Raw genomic sequence first — 18687 nt, 5'->3', positions numbered from 1 at the left:
TGAGGCTGTGTTTGTTCCAGATTACAGGGTCACGGGGAACACCGTGCTGTGTTACTGCTGTGGCCTGCGCAGCTTCCGGGAGCTGACTTATCAGTATCGGCGGAACATTCCTGCTTCCGAGTTGCCAGGTGAGGACCCCGACCCCACACGGCTCTTGTTCTGTCTGGGTTGGCTTCTACACTTTTTTTTGGTTTTTTTTTTGAGATGGAGTTTCGCTCTGTCGCCCAGACTGGAGTGCAGTGGCACAATCGCGGCTCACCGCAACCTCTGCCTCCTGGGTTCAAGCGATTCTTCTGCCTCAGCCTCCTGAGTAGCTGGGATTCCAGGCACCTTCCCCTACGCCCGGCTAACTTTTTGTGTTTTTAGTAGAGTTGGCCAGGCTGGTCTCGAACTCTTGACCTTGGCCTCCCAAAGTGCTGGGATTACAGGCATGAGCCACCCCGCTTGGCCAGCACTCTCTTCTTAGCAGATAACCTGTTTGCACTTTGCTCTGTGTTCTAAGCAGAATTTGGCCTCAGTCAGGAGCCGGCAGGACAGACAGGCCATGCCGGGCCGTGGTTGTCTTAGGCCTTGCGTCTGTTTGCAATTATTCATGAGTGTAACGTGGGTTTCTAAAACTGAGTCGTAAAGACATCCAATAGAAAGCTGGGGTAATTTTATTTCCTTAATTGGGCTGGGCGCGGTGGCTCAAGCCTGTAACCCCAGCACTTTGGGAGGCCGAGACGGGTGGATCACGAGGTCAGGAGATCGAGACCATCCTGGCTAACACGGTGAAACCCCGTCTCTACTAAAAAATACAAAAAACTAGCCGAGCGAGGTGGCAGCACCTGTAGTCCCAGCTACTCGGGAGGCTGAGGCAGGAGAATGGCATAAACCCGGGAGGCGGAGGTTGCAGTGAGCTGAGATCCGGCCACAGCACTCCAGCCTGGGCGACAGAGCCAGACTCCGTCTCAAAAAAAAAAAAAAAATAAAAAATAAATAAATATTTCCTTAATTGGGTTTTTATTTTTTAATTTTTATTTATTTTATTTATTTATCTTTGAGACAGAGTCTTACTCTGTCGCCCAGGCTGAAGTGCAGTGGTGCAATCTTGGCTCACTGCAACCTTCCTCTCCTGGGTTCAAGTGATTCTCCTGCCTCAGCCTTCCAAGTAGCTGGGATTACAGGTGCCCACCACCACACCTGGCAAATTTTTTGTATTTTTTAGTAGAGACAGGGTTTCACCATGTTGATCAGGCTGATTTTGAACTCCTGACCTCAGTTGATTTACCCGCCTCTCCTCCCAAAGTGCTGGGATTACGGGCATGAACCACCGCACCTGACCCTCAATTGGGTTTTTAGTTAAACATGTGTTTCCTTTCCTGAAATCTCAGAACGGTCCAAGGAGACTAGTTGTGGAGGGACCAGAGGCTGTGCGTTTCCCCCGCAACGTCTGTCTTTGGGTCTCTGCTGAAATTCAGGTAGCGGAGTGGGTGTGTGCAGTACATCTCATAGATGCGTAACCCTTCTGTTTTTCCAGTGGCTGTAACATCCCGTCCTGACTGCTACTGGGGCCGTAACTGCCGCACTCAGGTGAAAGCTCACCACGCCATGTGAGTGCAGCTGGGGGCACAGGCGTCAGCTGCAGGGTGATGAATGAGTTCACCACCTGCTTACAAATACGCTGATATGGTCATTATCCTTCTCTCAGGTTGCATCCTTTAGGAACCGCATCTTCATTTAGAAATCCTGCTCTTCCTTTATCCCTTCATTTCATGCAGTCTTATTTCCATCTTCCACCTCTGTGTCTTCCTGTCTGGAGCTGGTTTATCTGTCGTCTGAGGCATCCGGGGCACACCCCATCGTTTCAGGCTTAGCCATTTCTAAGTCGAGGCTGTAGTCTCTGAGGGCTTCAGGGCCCCCTCGCATAGCGCTGCGCAGCTGGGTTCTCGTCCGTACCGTGAGCAGGCATTTGTGATCGCTGTCACATTGTCACCCTCACGTGGTATCTTTCCCAGCGTCCTTAAAGGAGGTTCACGGCGCCATCTGCATTGCCCTGGGAGGTGTAGGTCAGGAAGCATCTCTTAGGTTAGGTGATTGTGTAAATCACTCCTGTGGCCAAGGAGTTCAGATGAAAGTGATGGAGACAGTGCCGTCAGGACGAGGTGCTGCGAGGACTCAGATAAGGTGCCTCCCTCGCAGGGATTTTGTGGAATGCAAACCTTGCTTTGTGTTTGAGCACAAACAGCACATGGAGGAGACCATGTTGTCACAAAAAAAGATTTCACTGTTGACTGGCAGACAGTTTTCAGTAGAAATGTGTATCAGGAGAGCAGAGCCATGCTGGTCCTCCTTGCCACGGTCTGTGGAGAGGAAAGGTGGCCACAGGCCTTCCAGCTTGGCGTGTCTGCCTCAGCCCTGTCAGCAGATGCCACGGGGATGCCCGAGGAGGTGCAGCTTTTATTCTCTTCTCTTAAAAAATTATCTAAGATGTTTACAGTGCTTTCTTTTTTTTTTTTTTTGAAATGGAGTCTCGCTCTGTCTCCCAGGCTGGAGTGCAGTGGTGCGATCTCAGCTCACTGCAACCCCACCTCCGGGGTTCAAGCGATTCTCCTGCCTCAGCCTCCTGAGTAGCTGGGACTACAGGTGCTCGCCTCCACATTAGGCTAAATTTTTTTTGTAGTTTTAGTAGAGACAGGGTTTCACCATGTTGGCCAGGCTGGTCTCGAATTCCTGACCTCAAGTGATCTACCCACCTCGGCCTCCCAAAGTGCTAGATTACAGACATGAACCACTGTGCGTGGCCAGATGTTTCACTTCTGTTTCAAAATTTCAAAAGGGAAAAAGAAGTTTACCTTTGGGGTTAGTTGCTTTGATTTTGTAGAAAGCACACACTCTTTCTCAGGTAGCTCTTTCGGTGTATGGTTTCAGAATGGGTTTATTTGAATACCTCTCCAGTGCTCTCGTGTAATTTATTTGAATGCTTCTCTGATGCTCTTTTGTGTAATTTGGCCATTTTCTCCCGGCAGGAAATTCAATCATATCTGTGAACAGACAAGGTTCAAAAACTAAGCATCCAGAGGCCCCGAGCGGCTTTCAGCACTGAAGGGGAAGAGAGCGTGGTTTTAAAATACAGAGACAAACATGTCAGGGCGTTTTCACGGCCCCCTGAGGGACGCAGGGTCTCCGGCAGGTGCTCTGGGGTGACTCTTCTGTGGAGCTTTACCCTCTGAGTGAGACCCTCCCCGGAGCCTGGGGGCCACAGCCCGCCCTCCTGGCGAGTGCTGGGTGGGGCTCCTGGTGGCGTGAGCAGCAGAGACAAAGCCTTTCCGTGACACGCAGCCGTCCCGCCCAGAGGGGCAGTTTTGCTCTTTTGTATGTTTTCCGCAACCACAGGTAAAGCAGAAGTCTGTTTTCAGGAAGAGTTTCAAGGGAGAAAGGGGACAGTTTATCAAAAACATTGTTTCAGGAGAAGGGAGCATAAGTTTACAGCCTACAGGATGTACACAATATTCTGCTGTTGGGAAAACAGCATTTTATATATTTTTTATTTTAATAGGTTTGGTGCTTATCTTCTAATAAGATTTAAATATCACAAACTGTAGCACAAATAATATAATTTATAATTTACAAATTGACTAAAATTGGGTATAGTATGGTATTTGAAAGAATAAGCATATGCTTCTGTTTATTGAAAAAAAACTTCCAGTGTCCAAAACTGCTAACCCTCGACGTGGCCGTCAAGTTAGTCGCTCCTTGCTAACCTGTGGGTGACCACGGCCCCAAGCCCGGAGCTGGACGCAGGGCCCAGGACTCGCCACTCCCTTCACGGCCCCGAGCCCGGAGCTGGACGCAGGGCCCAGGACGCGCGGCTCCCTCATGCTGCCCGGGCCCTTCCTCCAAGACCCTACAGAGCCTGAGGGGCACCTTGGCTTCCGCCTGTGCTAGGTTTGCCATGTCAGCTGGAATAATACTTGAAATTTTGATTTTTGGGAAAAAAAGTTTTTTATCTTTTGTTGAAATCACCTGTTATCCTTGTTTGCAAACTGGTAACTTTTTTGCTTCTCAGGAATACAGTTTTCAACTGTTGACTTGCTCTTGATAGGAACTGAGAAGCAGCACTGTCTCTGCGTTTGTGGAGGAAAGCCCTCTCTTTTGCATATTCTAATAAATGAGCCGCCTTCGCTCCTCCCCTCTCGTGTTGGGCTCGTGTGTGGGGCTGCCTCACTTCTCCACGCGAGGGAGGCAGGCCCTGTGCAGAGTGAGCGCCGAGCACCTCACTGCTAGTGATGGTTACTCTGTCGCCTGCTGTCCCTCAGTGTCTCCATGGAGTCACGCCTGACCTGAGGTTGGGGCCTGAAGTCCGAGCATCCTGTGAAACCTGCTCAGGTCTCTTCATTTGGCCAGTGCTGGGAAACCACAACCTGTTCATCCAGTGTGGAGGCTTTGTCTTCAGCTGAGCACCAGATGAAGCCGCCATGCAGAGACCCCGAGTTTGTGCAGGGGCGGGGCTGAGAGGGGAGGTCCCGAGTTAGTGCAGGGGTGGGGCCAAGAGGGGAGGTCCTGAGTTTGTGCAGGGGTGGGGCCGAGAGGGGAGGGCCCAAGTTTATGCAGGGGCGAGGCTGAGAGGGGCGGTACCTAGTTAGTGCAGGGGTGAGGCCGAGAGGGGGGAGGTTGCGAGTTTGTGCAGGGCTGAGGCTGAGAGGGGAGGTCGGCATTCACCCGTGGCTGCCCTGTGTCTGTGTCTTAGATCAGATGATATTCACTCTCCCCCTTCCCATCTCCAAAAAGTAGAAACAAGAACACTCGCCCTGTGGAGGACGCAGAGCTTTGCTCAGGAAGGGCAGGGCAGCTCAGAGAGCCTCAGGGCTCCAGGTGTCCTAGGGACTCACTCCTGCTTCCTCAGTCCTTCAGAGAAGTCCATTTCCTGGCCCACTGCGAAGGGCGTTTCTGCCTGGAGCAGTCGGAACAGAGCTTGGGTTTGGCTCTGATGTGAGGGAGGAGGCCTTGGGACCGGGGCAGTTACCCCCCCGGTGTGGTAAGGAGCCGTGTTTTATGGAGGCAGGTGGCCGTGAACTCATCCCGTGTTTTCGTGAGCTTCTGTACTTCCTTGTCCTCAAGACCCAGCCATCCCACCCAGCAAGACTGACGCACTGTGGTGGTTTTGGAGCCCTGCTGTCCTCGTGGGGTGGCTGCTTGGGTCATCCACAGGCTTTCTGGAGGACAGCCTGGCAGCCGCTGCAGATCCCACTGCTTCTCCCTGGCTCCTGGGCCCAGCCTTGGAACAAACCCAGGGCAGGGCTGCAGCTGTCCGCTGGCCCCACGGACCGTCTCCCCACGTGCTCCTCACCTGCGGCTCCCTCTGTGCTCCCTGGTGCCCACCCCTCCGTGTGCTGCCCAGGCTCCAAGCCAGGGAAGGGGGCCTCAGGTTCTAGGTGAGCCCATCCACCCCAGTGAGACCTCCCTGAGATGGCCTTTGTGAGGGCTCTCGACTGCAGCCAGGAAGTCCGGGCAGATTGGCTTAAAACAGACTGGGGGATTCAGGCCAACCCTCCTCCCTAGGCCAGCTACAAAGGCTGTTTTAAATCTGCTTTAAGTCATCTTAATGATCTCAGGGCCAGCAGGATGGGAGAGATCGGGCCCAGGTGTGAGAGAGCCAGGGGCCCAGGGGCTGCTCCCAGCACAGCGCGGCCTTCACCCCAGGTATGTGGCCAAAGCAGAGAGGCAGCTGAGTTTGGAAGGGGCTTCTGCCAGCCAGGGGTTCCTGGTGACAGCCCCCCCAGCTTCAGGTTGGCAGCCTGGAGAGAGCGGAGCAATGCTGGCCCTGAGGCAGCTGCAGCCGCCTCCCTGAAGAGGTGCCAGTGTCACTGCCAGGGCCACTAGGTCGCCGGGAGCCCTGCACTGGGAAGGGAAGGAAAGCATGAGAACGAGGGGATTTAGGAAGCTGGGAGTAGATCTTCCCTCCCGCCTGGCTTGATGGGAAACCAGAAGGCTGTCCCCGGGGCCGTCCCTGCCCTCTGCCTCCACGTGGGCTCTGCTTTGGCATGGCGTGCACGCCAGCTCCTGCGCCTTCGGACGCAGCTGTGTGGAGAGGCCGGGTCTTGCCTCCCTGAGGACGGACGGCCACGTGCAGAGTGCAGCCTATCCCTGCAGACCTGCGCGCTGACCAGACAGGCAGCAGGACGGAGCCAGGTGATCTTCGGGGGAGCCACCTCCAGGAATGCCTAGTGCTGGTAACTGGTAGACGCCCTTATTCAAGCATCCTCTACACTTAGAATTAAGTTACACTGAAAACAAAGGCAATGAGTGCTCAGGATGCACCACTTTCTGGTTAGTTCACCGCACCTGCCTGTTACTGCCGCCCGAGGGGTGTGCTTCTGGGGCCGGTGTGGAAGGGCGTCCCTTCCAGCCTTACCCACTTGGCCTGGTGGGAATGGGCCCTGGGAGGAGTGTTTGCACTGTGGAAATTGGTAAATGCTTCAAATCAGGGTGGTTTTTAATTGCTTTTGTTTTCTTCTGGAGAGAAGGTTGTTAAACACCAGCACAGTGCTGCACCAGGCAGCCAGCATATAATCCTGAGAAACAAGTAGTTGTTTAAACCACAGCATTTGGAGTGGTTTGTTACATAGTAATGAATAACCATCTCATGGTCCTTGAAGGCCCAGCACATACAACCCCTGCCTCCACCCCTCAGAAAAACCTCTTCTCCCTACCTGCTCCTCCTGGAGCCCCTGGGGTGTTCCTCTGCTTCTCCATCCAGCCAGCTCCTTCCCACAACCAGCCCCAGGTGCCGGCCCCTCCCCCTCCCGCAGCCTCTCCTCATTCAGGTTCCAGCTCAGCCCAACTCCTGCAGGGCTGCCCCCACCCCCAACCCCGCCAGCCATTCTGGTTTCCCCCCAGCACCTGTCACTGTCAGAAAGGAAACATCTGTTTACCATTTGTCTCCCCCCTCTGAAAAATAGAGCAGGGATCTTGCCTGTCGCCCGCTGTTGTTTGTTTGTCTGAAATGTTTGGCCCCAGGGCGGCATCTCCTGATCCCTGGGTGACCAGTTGGCTGCCAAACGGTGAAGGTCCTGACGAGCTGTCCCCTGGGCTTGAAATCTTTCCCGCGGCACAAACAGTCGCTCCTTCCTCTGTCACTCACGTTTTGTGGTTGTCTCCTGAGGCGGTGAGTCTAGATGGTGGGGTCTTTTATCTGTGTTCCTCACACAGAGCAGACACTTGGTTGTGCATGTGTGTGGAAGGGATGGACGCAGGAGAGAATGTTGAAGGCCATTAGACCAGGAGTGAGGGTTGTGCTCTGTGCTGGGAGCCTGGCATTGTGAGTGCCGTGTGCTGTGCTGGGAGCCTGGCATTGTGAGTGCCGTGTGCTGTGCTGGGAGCCTGGCATTGTGAGTGCCGTGTGCTGTGCTGGGAGCCTGGCATTGTGAGGGCCGTGTGCTGTGCTGGGAGCCTGGCATTGTGAGTGCCGTGTGCTGTGCTGGGAGCCTGACGTGAGGGCCGTGTGCTGTGCTGGGAGCCTGGCATTGTGAGTGCCGTGTGCTGTGCTGGGAGCCTGGCATTGTGAGTGCCGTGTGCTGTGCTGGGAGCCTGGCATTGTGAGGGCCGTGTGCTGTGCTGGGAGCCTGGCATTGTGAGTGCCGTGTGCTGTGCTGGGAGCCTGACGTGAGGGCCGTGTGCTGTGCTGGGAGCCTGGCATTGTGAGTGCCGTGTGCTGTGCTGGGAGCCTGGCATTGTGAGTGCCGTGTGCTGTGCTGGGAGCCTGGCATTGTGAGGGCCGTGTGCTGTGCTGGGAGCCTGGCATTGTGAGTGCCGTGTGCTGTGCTGGGAGCCTGACGTGAGGGCCGTGTGCTGTGCTGGGAGCCTGCATTTGTGAGCCACGCCTCGCCCAGTAGTGGCCTTGAATGTGGGTCCACTCCGGCTGCTTGATCAAAACGCCGCAGAACAGGCGGCTTAAACAACAGAAAGTATTTTCTCACAGTTCTGGGGCCTGGAACTCTGAGATCAGGGTGTCAGAGGGGCCGGTTCCTCTTTGGTCTGTCTCCTTGGCTTGTGGACAGTATCTTCTCCTTGAGTCCTCACGTCGTCTTCTCTTCATGCGTGTCTGTGCCCTAATCTCTTCCTGCGAGGACACCAGTCCTATTGGATTAGGGCCCGCCCCAGTGGCCTCATTTTATCTTAATCATCTCTTTAAAGACCACACATACTAAAACTGGATACAGAGAAGATTCGCGTGGCCCGTGTGCAGGCATGACACGCAAATTCATGACGTGTTCCATGTCTGCAGATACAGTCGCCTCTGAGGTCCTGGGATTTAGGACTTGAACATACTGTAACACTCTGCCATGAAACCTCGCACGCCACGGGGTTGTGTAAAAATTGGGTGGTTTTGTTTGTTATTTGGCAAACCCCACATGCTGGATACTGTTGACACCCCGTGGTGGGCCGAGTTGTCCCGCCACCACGGATGTCTGTATCTGATCACTTGAGTCTTGCACAGTAAAAGGGGCTTTGCAGATATGGTGGAATCAAGGACCTTGAGATGAGCGGAGGATCCTGGATTATCCTGTGGGCCCCGTGTGCAATTGCAGGAGTCGTCGTAAGGAGGAAGCAAGAGGCCGGGCGCGGCGGCTCACGCCTGGAATCCCAGCACTTTGGGAGGCTGAGGTGGGCAGATCAAAGAGGGAAGCAAGAAATCAAAGGCAGGAGGCAGGGAGAGGAGGCTTGGTGACAGCAGAGGCCGGGGCTTGGCGACAGAGAAGAGGCGGGAGGGATGTGCTTTGCAGGGGGAGCAAGGGCCTTCAGCGGGAGAGGAGGGCAGGATGTCAAAACAGAAAAGAAAACAGATCTCCCTGCAAGGGCCTCCAGAAGGAACCAGCCCTGCCTGCCCCCTCATTTTGGACTTCCGAGCTCCAGAACTTCAAGAGAGTAAGTCTAGTTTAAGCAGCAAAGTTGGTGGTAACTTCTTAGCGCAGCCACAGGAAGCTCACCACCCCCCACACACTCTTCCCCTTTGGTGTTTGTTTTCAGGAAGGTCCAGTCTGTTCTCAGAGGTGCTGTGGTTGGAGGTGGAGTGTGGGGCATGGCTGAGCACCCAACACCCTCTTCCCTGCTCCCCGCATGTTCCTTCACCCTGTAGCTCTAGGTCTTTGTGGCAGACACTCGGCTCTAACTGCTGACTTAATATCTCCACTTGGTGTTCAAACATCCCAGATTCATGTTGTCAGAGAGAGCTGTTTCCAGCGGGGACCCCAGGCCCACCAGGTGCACCCCACAGACCTGCCCTCTCTACTGTCAGAAGGTGGCATGGCCTCACTGTGGCTCAGGCCAACCCCTAGGGGTCGTCCCTGCTGGCTCCTCAGTGCCCCAGGCTTCTCTTCAGGGGCTTCTTGTGGCTCTGATTGTTGCCCCCTCACCTCGCTGCTCTTCTCCCAGATCTGTGCGTGCCTGGGTCCTCCTTGTCACGCAAGTTCAGCTCAAATATTACTTCCTCAGAGATGCCTTTGAGTGCTCACTGTCCTTGCCTTTCCCTCTCCTGGGACACTGTTCCCACCAGTACCTGCATGATTCCTTTTCTTTCTTTTACCTTTTTTTTATTTTTTATTTTTTTGAGACAGGGTCTTGCTCTGTTGTCCAGGCTGGAGGGCAGTGGCGCAATCTCAGCTCACTGCAGCCTCCACCTCCTGGGCTCAGATGATCCTCCCACCTCAGCCTCCTGAGTAGCTGGGACTACAGGTGCACACCACCACGCCCAGCTAATTTTCCCATTTTTAGTAGAGACGGGTTTCACCATGCTGGCCAGGCTGGTCTTGAACTCCTGAGTTCAAGCGATCTGCCCGCCTCCACAGCCCACAGTGCTGGGATTCCAGGTGTGAACCGCCGCGCCCAGCAACTCTGTTTCTTACTTTGTTGGCTCACATTTTCCTGAGAGGTTCTCCCTCAACCATCGGCCTGAAATAGCAGCGAGCCTCCCCAGGTTGCCTCTGTCTCTTCTTGACTCTTCCTGTCACCTTCTGTGCTTGTTGTCTGGTCCCCACTAGAATGTACGTTCTGTAAGAGCAGGGACTTGGGACCGCGCCTAGAATAGTACGTGCACACAGTAGGCCACAATAAACAGGAACCACGGTCCCATGTAGATGGCAGCCCCTCCGGCTCAAACACTCCACCCAGCTTTATTTTCATCAGTTACCGCCCTCTGAAGGTCTCCACACAAACATGAAGCTGGACCAAAGCAGGGACCCCCCGCACGCAGAATAGTGCTGGGCTCACGTAAGGCACCTCTGGGTCCATCGGCTGATGCATGGACAGACAAATGGGTGTATCCCGACACTAGTATCGTGCAACGAGGAAACGTGCTCAGTGCGGAGGGACCTTAAACACACCACGCTAAGTGAAAAGGTGTCCCAGAAAGCCACATACGATATGATCCCATTTATATGAAATGTCCAGAAGAGGCACATTCATAAAGACAGAAGGTGGCTGAGTGGTTGTTGGGCTAGGTGGAGGGGATGGGGAGTGAATGCAAGAAGGATCCTTCTGAGGTAACGGAAGTATCCGGAAACTGGGTTGGAGTGATGGGTGCACAGCTCTGCACATTTACTATAGTTGCTGAACTGCATACACAACACGGGTATATTTTATTGCATATAAATTGTACCTTAATAAAGCTGTTAAGAATTTTACTTAGATTAGCATTTTTCCCACACTGTGCCATCAATTTAATATATAATTAGATTCATTGTTTCTGCCTGTATTTAAATTGAGCATTTGTCCAATTTTGCTTGCTAATTAAATGTTTAAAATTTTAAATTATTGTGGGTACATAAAAGGTTGTATATATTTATGGGGTACCTGGATGTTTTAATACAGATGTACAATGTATAACAATCAACTCCCAGTAACTGGGGTATCCATCACCTCAAGCCTATACCATTTCTTTGTTAGGAACATTCCAGTTCCATTCTTTTTGTTATTTAAAAATATACAATACACTATTATTAACTATATTCACCCTATTGTGCTATCAAATACTGGATCTTAGGCTAATTAAATGTTTTCCCGATTTCTCCCATTGGCTACACCTTAGGATAGTGCAATACAAAAACCAGGAAACTAAGCTTGGTGGAGTGTTTTCTTCATTTTGTCGTTTTATCACACGAGGACACTCACGTAACCATGGTCACAAAATACAGAATAGTTCCGTCACCACAAAAATCTCCGTCTACCCCTTTATAGTAATCTGACCCCCACAACCACTCTGTGATTCTGTCATTTTGTGATGTAAGTGGACATGTCATACAGTTCGTGCAGTGTAGACCTTTTTTTTTTTTTTTTTTTTTTGAGACGGAGTCTGGCTCTGTCACCCAGGCTGGAGTGCAGTGGCGCGATCTCGGCTCACTGCAAGCTCCGCCTCCCGGGTTTACGCCATTCTCCTGCCTCAGCCTCCCGAGTAGCTGGGACTACAGGCGCCTGCCACCTCGCCCGGCTAGTTTTTTGTATTTTTTAGTAGAGACGGGGTTTCACCGTGTTAGCAAGGATGGTCTCGATCTCCTGACCTCGTGATCCGCCCGTCTCGGCCTCCCAAAGTGCTGGGATTACAGGCTTGAGCCACCGCGCCCGGCCGACCTTTGGAGATGCTTTCCTCCCTGGGTGTAATGCCTTTGAGCTTCATCCGAGTTATTGCGCACATCAGTGGTCAGCTCCTTTTTCTTGCTGAGTGGTGTCTGTGGCGTGGGTAGCCATGGTTGGTTTAACCACCTCAGAGGACATTTTGGTTGTTTCCAGTTTGGGGTCAGTAACGTACAGGCTTCTGTGTGGACATAAGTTTATTTCTCTGAATGTCTAGGAGCGCAGTTGCTGGGTCATAAAACTGTTTACTTTTTAAAGAAACTGCCCAACTGTATTCCAGAGTGGGTGCACTATTGCTGTTCCTATCAGCAATGTAGGAGAGATTAGTTACCCCAAACTAGATTATTCCCAGCATTTCATATTGCCACTGCTGTGTATTATTTGAGAGATTACTCTGAACTACATTACTCCCAGCATTCCATATTGCCACTGCTGTATATTATTTCAGCTGTTCTAATAGGTGTATACTAATATCCCAAGGCAGTCTTTTTTTTTTTTTTTTTTTTTTGAGACAGGGTCTTGCTGTCACCCAGGCTGGAGTGCAGTGGTACGATCCCAGCTCACTGCAGCCTCCACCTCCCGGGTTCAAAGCGATTCTCCTGCCTCAGCCTCCCACGTAGTTGGTCTTACAGGTACCTGCCACCATGCCCAGCTAATTTTTGTATTTTTAGTAGAAATGGGATTTCACCATATTGGTCAGGCTGGTCTCAAACCCCTGACCTCAGGTGATCCACCTGCCCTGGCCTCCCAAAGTGCTGGAATTATAGGCGTGAGCTTCTGCACCTGACGTCAACATAATGTGCATTTCTGTAATGGCTAGTGACGCTGAACCTGGTCACAAGCTTATTTGCCACTCATATATCCTTTTAGTGAAATGTCTTTTCATGTTTTTTGCTTGTCTTCTGGTGTGTGTGTGTGTGTGTGTGTGTGTGTGTGTGTGTGTGTGTGTTTTGGAGATGGAGTCTCATTCTGTCACCCAGGCTGGAGTGCAGTGACATGATCTCATGATCTCAGCTCACTGCAACCTCCACCTCCCAGGTTCAAGCAATTTTTGTGCCTCAGCCACCCTAGTAGCTGGCATTACAGGCGTGCACCACCACACCTGGCTAATTTTTATATTTTTAGTAGAGACAGGGTTTCTCCATGTTGGCCAGGCTGGTCTCAAACTCCTGGCCTCAAGTGATTTGCCCGCCTCGGTCTCCCAAAGTGCTGAGATTACAGGCATGAGCCATTGTGCCCAGAATAATTGTATTTTTTTTTTTTTAAACTATCAAGTTTTGAGAGTTCTTTATATATTCTAGCTACTAGTCCTTCAACAAACATGGTTTGAAAATATTTTCTCACAGTCTGTAACTCATCTTTTCATCCTCTTAATGTGGTCTTTCTCATAAGGTTTGTTTGTTTGTTTTGAGACAGTCTTGCTCTGTCACCCAGGCTGGAGTGCAGTGGTACGATCTCAGCTCACTGCAACTTCTGCCTCCCGGGTTCAAGTGATCCTCCTCCCTCGGCCTCCCAAGTAGCTGGGACTACAGGCACGCACCACCACACCCAACTAATTTTTTTGTATTTTTCGTAGAGCTGGGTTTCACCATGTTGGCCAGGATAGTCTCCATCTGTTGACCTTGTGATCCACCTTCCTCAGTCTCTCAAAGTGCTGGGATTACAAGGCGTGAGCCAGCGCGCCTGGCCCTTTTTTTTTTTTTTTTTTTTTTTTTTTTTTTTTTTTTTTTTGAGACGGAGTCTCGCTCTGTCGCCCAGGCAGGAATGCTGTGGCATGATCTTGGCTCACTGCAAGCTCCACCCCCGGCGTTCTCGCCATTCTTCTGCCTCAGCCTCCCAAGTAGCTGGGATTACAGGCGCTCGCCACCACGCCCAGCTAATTATTTTTAGTAGAGATGGGTTTTACCATTTGGCTTGGCTGGTCTTGAACTCCTGACCTCAGGTGATCCGCCCGCCTCGGCCTCCCAAAGTGTTGGGATTACAGGTGCGAGCCACCGCGTCTGGTGAAAAGTTTCTAATTTTTTCATGACGTTTACGCTATCAACTTTTGTGAATTGTGCTTGCTTGTCAGATCTAGAAACTCTTCCCCAAGCTCTAGACGTAAGAAATTGTTTTCTTCTAAAAGTTGTATAGTTTCATTCATAGATTTTACGCCTCAGTCTGTGATCATTTTGAGTTAGAATTTGCATTTGCAGATAATATCATGGCCCATGTAAAAAATACAAGGATTTTACAACAGACAACGGCAAAACGTCAAATAAACCCTCAAACTAATGAGTTCAGCGAGGTCTCAGGATAACAAAATCAAGATAGAATTCATCACGTTTGTGTAGACCAACAGTGAATACGTGGAAAACGATGTCAAAAACGCAGTGTCACAGTTGCTTGACGTGAAATACTATACACTTCAAAGGTGCAGAATCTGTATGCTGAAATTACGAAATGCTGGTGGAAGAAATCAAAAGCCCTAAATAAATGGAGAAGCCACCATGGACGCAGATGAAGGACCGAGTCAGCGATGCCCGTGCTCCCCAAATGATCTGCAGCAGTTCCCATCAAAATCCCAGAAAGGTTCGTAGACAGGCTGTATCCAAAATCCGCAGAGATGAGCGCAACATCACAGAGGACCCCGAGGCGGCCTCCTTCCTCACAGCTGGAAGAGCGGCCTGGCGGACGAGGGAAGGTGGAAAGCCGTTCCCCAGCGCCCCGCGCCCCGCGCAGTCCAGCTTTGCCTTTTAAAGGGGAAGCAAATAGGGTCGAAAGCAGCGTCGCCTTTGAACTGGCACCTGAAGCGCGAAAGGCGCCGGCCGAGTGGAGCTGCGGGGTTGGGGCGGGGACCGGCCTAGGGCGGGCGGGGAAGTCACGCCCACACCGAGGACGGCCGCGCCCCCGCCGAGCCCCGGCCACGCCACTTCCGCCGGAAGCTCAGTTCAGCTTCCTGAAGGAGTTGGTCCTGCACGTCCGGAAGTTGCGTTTCTACTAGGGAAAGGTCCGCAAACTCCTAAGGTCACTTTCTGAAGCCGGCCTCAGGACATTCCGAGGTGAGCTCGATCCGGACCCTGCGGCCAGAGCGTCCCTGGCTCTGGGGTGGCCGCTGGCAGAAGAGGAGGACAGTCTCTGTTCCGGAACGAAGGCAGCGCGTGCAGGCTGTTTCCGGGGACCCGAGGCCGCTGCACCGCTCGCCCCGCCCCTCGCACGGCCACGTCTCTGCCGGGGCATCCGGGCCGGGCGGCCTCCGTGGCTGCCGCAGCAGCAGGGTGAGAGGCGGGGGGGGGAGGACGCGGCGCCTCAGGGCTCTGGTTCCAGCCGTGCATGGGCCGGGGAGGCCCGAGGGGCTGCGGCGGAGGCCGGGCGTGGGGCGGCGGGGCCTGGGCCCGTCCCTGCAGCGTTGCGGGACGGCCCCGTTCCAGTCGCCCCCTCCTCGCTGCGGTGGCCTCGGGCCTGGGCGCCCCGCTTCAGCTGCAGCGGAGCTGACTCTGTACATGCCGGTGCCCGCGAGCCCTCCTGAATGCTTGTCTGCGCCTGACGAGCGCGGCATGTCCTGAAGCTGTCCACTGCCACCGCTCGGGCAGTGCTTGTGCCTTTAGTCTGGCCCTTTGCAGCTGACAAGCGTGACTTGGTGTCGGGTGGTTCGTGGGAAGCCGGGGTTTCAGGAGTCCGAGCACTTCCTTGTTTGCCTTTGTCGCTGGCGGACTTGTCTCCATTCCAGGTGCCCAGAGCGAGTGGGGCCGGGCGTTGTCACGGGTATGAACCCGACGAATGTCAGTCGTGCGGCGGGTCCTGGTCATTGTGGGCCTGGGTCCCTGCCCCCGCCGAGCTCACCTAGCACAGGGACGCCCAGGGTCGCCACCGAGAGGGTACCGGGCGGTGGTTGGTGTGTGGGAGCCTGGGGGGCGGGCGACTTCTGTACTAAGGCCTCTATGACGAGAAACAAGCCAGGCAAAATTGTGAGAAAAACACGTCTCAGGCAGAAAGTTTGAAGATCCTGAGGGCGGAGAAAGGTTGGCGTTTTAAGGCGGAGAATGTGGCTGGAGTGTAATGGCACAGGGGGAAAGCGATGGAGGTAAGGATGTTGGTGTAGGCAGGTGCTGGATTGGTAAGAGATTGGAGTTTATTGTCACTGGGACAGTGTAAGCCATTTACAGGTGACTCGTGGATTTTTTTTTTTAAGAGACTGGGTGTGTTGCTGTATTGCCCAGGCTGGTGTGGAACTCCTGGCCTCAAGCGATTCCCCCGCCCCAACCTCCCTAAGTGCTGGGGTTACAGGTGTGAGCAGCCACACCCGTCGTCGTGGGTTATTTTGAATTGTCTTTTAAATGACATGAACATAGCCCTTTATAACCCTTTAATAGCTTTCCGGGCAGTATAGAAGGAAATAAATCATTTGACTTTACTCAGATTGAAGAGGAGCTTCCCCCCCCCTCCTCCCCGCCCCATTGCCTTAAGAAATAGTAGCATGGCCGGGCGCAGTGGCTCACGCCTGTAATCCCAGCACTTTGGGAGGCCGAGACCATCCTGGCTAACACGGTGAAACCCCGTCTCTACTAAAAATACAATACATTACCCGGCCGTGGTGGCGGGCACCTGTAGTCCCAGCTACTCAGGAGGCTGAGGCAGGAGAATGGCGTGAACCCAGACAGTGGAGCTTGCAGTGAGCCAAGATCGCGCCACTGCTCTCCGGCCTAGGTGACAGAGCAAGATTCAGTCTCAAAAAAAAAAAAAAATGTAGCACTTTCCCAAGAGAGAATGCCTTAGGTTGGCTTTTACTTAGCGATTTTGACAAGCAACAACTAAAGGGAAAGTCATAATTACTGCCATTTTATTGAGGACATGGGACAGACTCTGTGCCTTGTTGTATTTAATCCTGGCAAAATTTTGCACTCATTTTCTCGTTGTTTTACGGGAGGAGACAGGCTAAAAGTGGTTAAATCTTTAGCCCAGGATCTCACAGCTAAGTGGTGGAGGGTCGGGAGCTGAGGCCGACTTCCAAGCCTGCCGTTTACGTCTCTGCAGTGACGTGAGGCTTGCTTTTGGTTTTCACTTTGTGTATAGATCTCTGTTTACTTTTGGATACTAGTGTGGCCTCCACCAGGTACTGTCTTCCTGGGAAATCGTGGTTGGTCTTTGGCTGTGCTCTGTTGTTTGTCATACCCGATAGGACAGCTGAAACGAGGTGGAGTAGATGGAGCCGTGAATGTCTGTATAATTCAGGTGTGGGGGAAGCAGAACGTCCTGTAGGTGCCTGAGGTGGTGGTTTTGCAGTGTGAAGTCCCTTGATGTTACCCAGCTGTGAACCTAGGGTTGTGTGTACCTTTCCGAGTTCTAAGTGACAGCTTTGTGCCGTCTCTTCCCTCTAGAGATGTAGGAGTGCAAGTGATCATAAGTGAGACTGATCAGACTGGCCTCTTTATTTAAAAAATAAAATGAAAAGCGAGTCATGTTCCTAATAACAGCTTTCTGTGATGCACTGGCAACTGGCTGCTCCTCCTCCTTGCTGCCCGGAGATTGGCTTTTGTCAGTCGTCTGAGGTAATGAGGCCCTGATGACTGAGTCATTCCGAATTTTAACTAAAAAGCAAGCAAGACTGAGGATTGACCGAGACTGCCAGCTTATTGCCCTACAGGAAGAAGTATCGCTGTCAGCAAACTCCAGGCAGTTAGTGAATTCTCTCTCTGGTCCGGCTTCAGGAGGAGCTGCCTATAAACAGGGGCCGTCTTTGTGACTTACAGTCGCTGTCTCGGGGTCCCCGTTCTGGAGGGGGGGTGGGCTGCTTGGACGCCAGCAGGGGCATTATGTGAGCCGAATCTGTGACTGCACTGGACTCAGAGAGCTTGGTGCAGCTGGCTGTCACCGTGTTGGCATGCCCTCTCGGTGGACCTGAGCTTCATTGGCTATGTTCCTCCTCCTTGGTCAGTGTAAGGCCCGGGCGTCGTCGCTGTGGGCCTCTGCAGCAGTTCTCTGCATGTTCTGCCTGTAATGACTGAGTCGGGTCCTGCTGGTCGTCCCATCCTTTCTGTTCAGGTGGTGGTGCCTGGGCTGTGGTCGTGATGCTGCTCTTCCAGTTTCTAACTCCCTGGACTCCCTCATTGGAACTGAAGCTTTCAGATGTTTAGAGTTTTCTGTATTTTAAAAGGGAGTATTGACGCTCAAGGATTCAAATACTTGATCACTTTGTTTTGGAACCATTAGCTTTGTAGCCGAGGAGTGTACTCAGCAGAACTGGAGATTTAATTCGGCAAATTAAATCCGCGTTGGCACTTTAGGAGTTGGGAGTATTCAAGGTGGTAGGAGGCAGATGGGGAATGAGTCTTTGCCTTCAAGGATCTCGCCGTGTAATGGGCACACACACAGTGGCAGACATGACGTGCTGTGGTGGAGGCCACGTGAGGTACAGTGATGGCAGAGGGGATGGACAAGACCCTTTACCTGAGGGGCCAGGAGGGACTGCACACGTAGCCACACACGGTCGTTTCCATATCATCACCCCACCCCCGCAAGGCAGAAGCAAAGACATCACAAAGCAAAGCACAAGTTTTCTTTTGCTAGGAAGTTTTCAGGAGGACCAGATGTGCAGGTGCCAATATTCAGTGGCGTAGCAGAGTCCACATTCCACTCGTGTATCCCGTGTCGGTTTGTAATTCGTCTGTGGTCGAACGGGAAGCCTTTGCTGATGCTCCTCCCCTTGTTTTGGGGGTGTCTTCTCCACTCCCAGGTGGGCGTGGCCGACTGACACCCCCCCTCCTCCTGGGGCGTGTCTGCGATTGTAGCTGAGGGGCAGGCTTGGTGGAGGTCCCGGTGGTTTTCCTGGAAAGTGATTTTCAGATGGTTCTGTGCTGTGTGTAAGGACAGGTGTGTAGCTCAGATCCCTGCCCAGGCTCTAGGGCCCCTTTATCACCCACCCACCTGGAAAATCCAGGGATGAAAGATGTTACTAGATGGTCGTAGACACAAAAGTGAGATTGAGAATTTGTTGCACACAGGATTAGCTCTTGACCAGCCTCAGTAACTTCCTTCACTTCTGTGATTCAGACATTGTTTTAATCTTTAAATATTTATATGTGCCAGGCACCCTGAGTCAAG

General features: G+C 52.6%; 3 protein-coding genes across 13 annotated transcripts in view; 2 read left to right on the top strand and 1 right to left on the bottom strand.

The window, feature by feature from the left end:
• CHFR (checkpoint with forkhead and ring finger domains) overlaps positions 1-4171 on the top strand; it is a 34704-nt gene extending 30533 nt beyond the window's left edge. For all 4 annotated transcript variants that reach the window (XM_050747766.1, XM_050747765.1, XM_050747764.1 and 1 more), the window contains 3 exons: positions 21-128; positions 1520-1592; positions 3009-4171. In XM_050747766.1, the coding sequence (XP_050603723.1) occupies positions 21-128; positions 1520-1592; positions 3009-3051 (224 nt within the window). In that variant the 3' untranslated portion in view covers positions 3052-4171. The remainder of the gene's footprint in view (positions 1-20; positions 129-1519; positions 1593-3008) is intronic.
• Positions 1-18687, bottom strand: part of ZNF84 (zinc finger protein 84) — a 270997-nt gene that overhangs the window by 192339 nt on the left and 59971 nt on the right. The gene's annotated exons all lie outside the window — the stretch shown is intronic.
• The window catches only part of GOLGA3 (golgin A3), a 65101-nt gene continuing 53328 nt past the window's right edge, over positions 6915-18687 (top strand). For 3 of the 8 annotated variants that reach the window (XM_050747733.1, XM_050747731.1, XM_050747725.1), the window contains exon 1: positions 14779-14864. The gene's annotated coding sequence lies outside the window, so the exon portion shown is untranslated. Of the gene's footprint in view, positions 7148-14545; positions 14649-14778; positions 14865-15117; positions 15317-15436; positions 15671-18687 lie in introns of those variants that run through there. The other 5 variants (XM_050747732.1, XM_050747726.1, XM_050747730.1 and 2 more) reach the window with 4 other exon arrangements.

The sequence above is a fragment of the Macaca thibetana genome, chromosome 11 (assembly GCF_024542745.1).
Source record: "Macaca thibetana thibetana isolate TM-01 chromosome 11, ASM2454274v1, whole genome shotgun sequence".
Taxonomy (NCBI): domain Eukaryota; kingdom Metazoa; phylum Chordata; class Mammalia; order Primates; family Cercopithecidae; genus Macaca; species Macaca thibetana.
The sequence above is the reverse complement of the archived record's forward strand: the minus strand, read 5'-3'. Positions and strand labels throughout refer to the sequence as shown.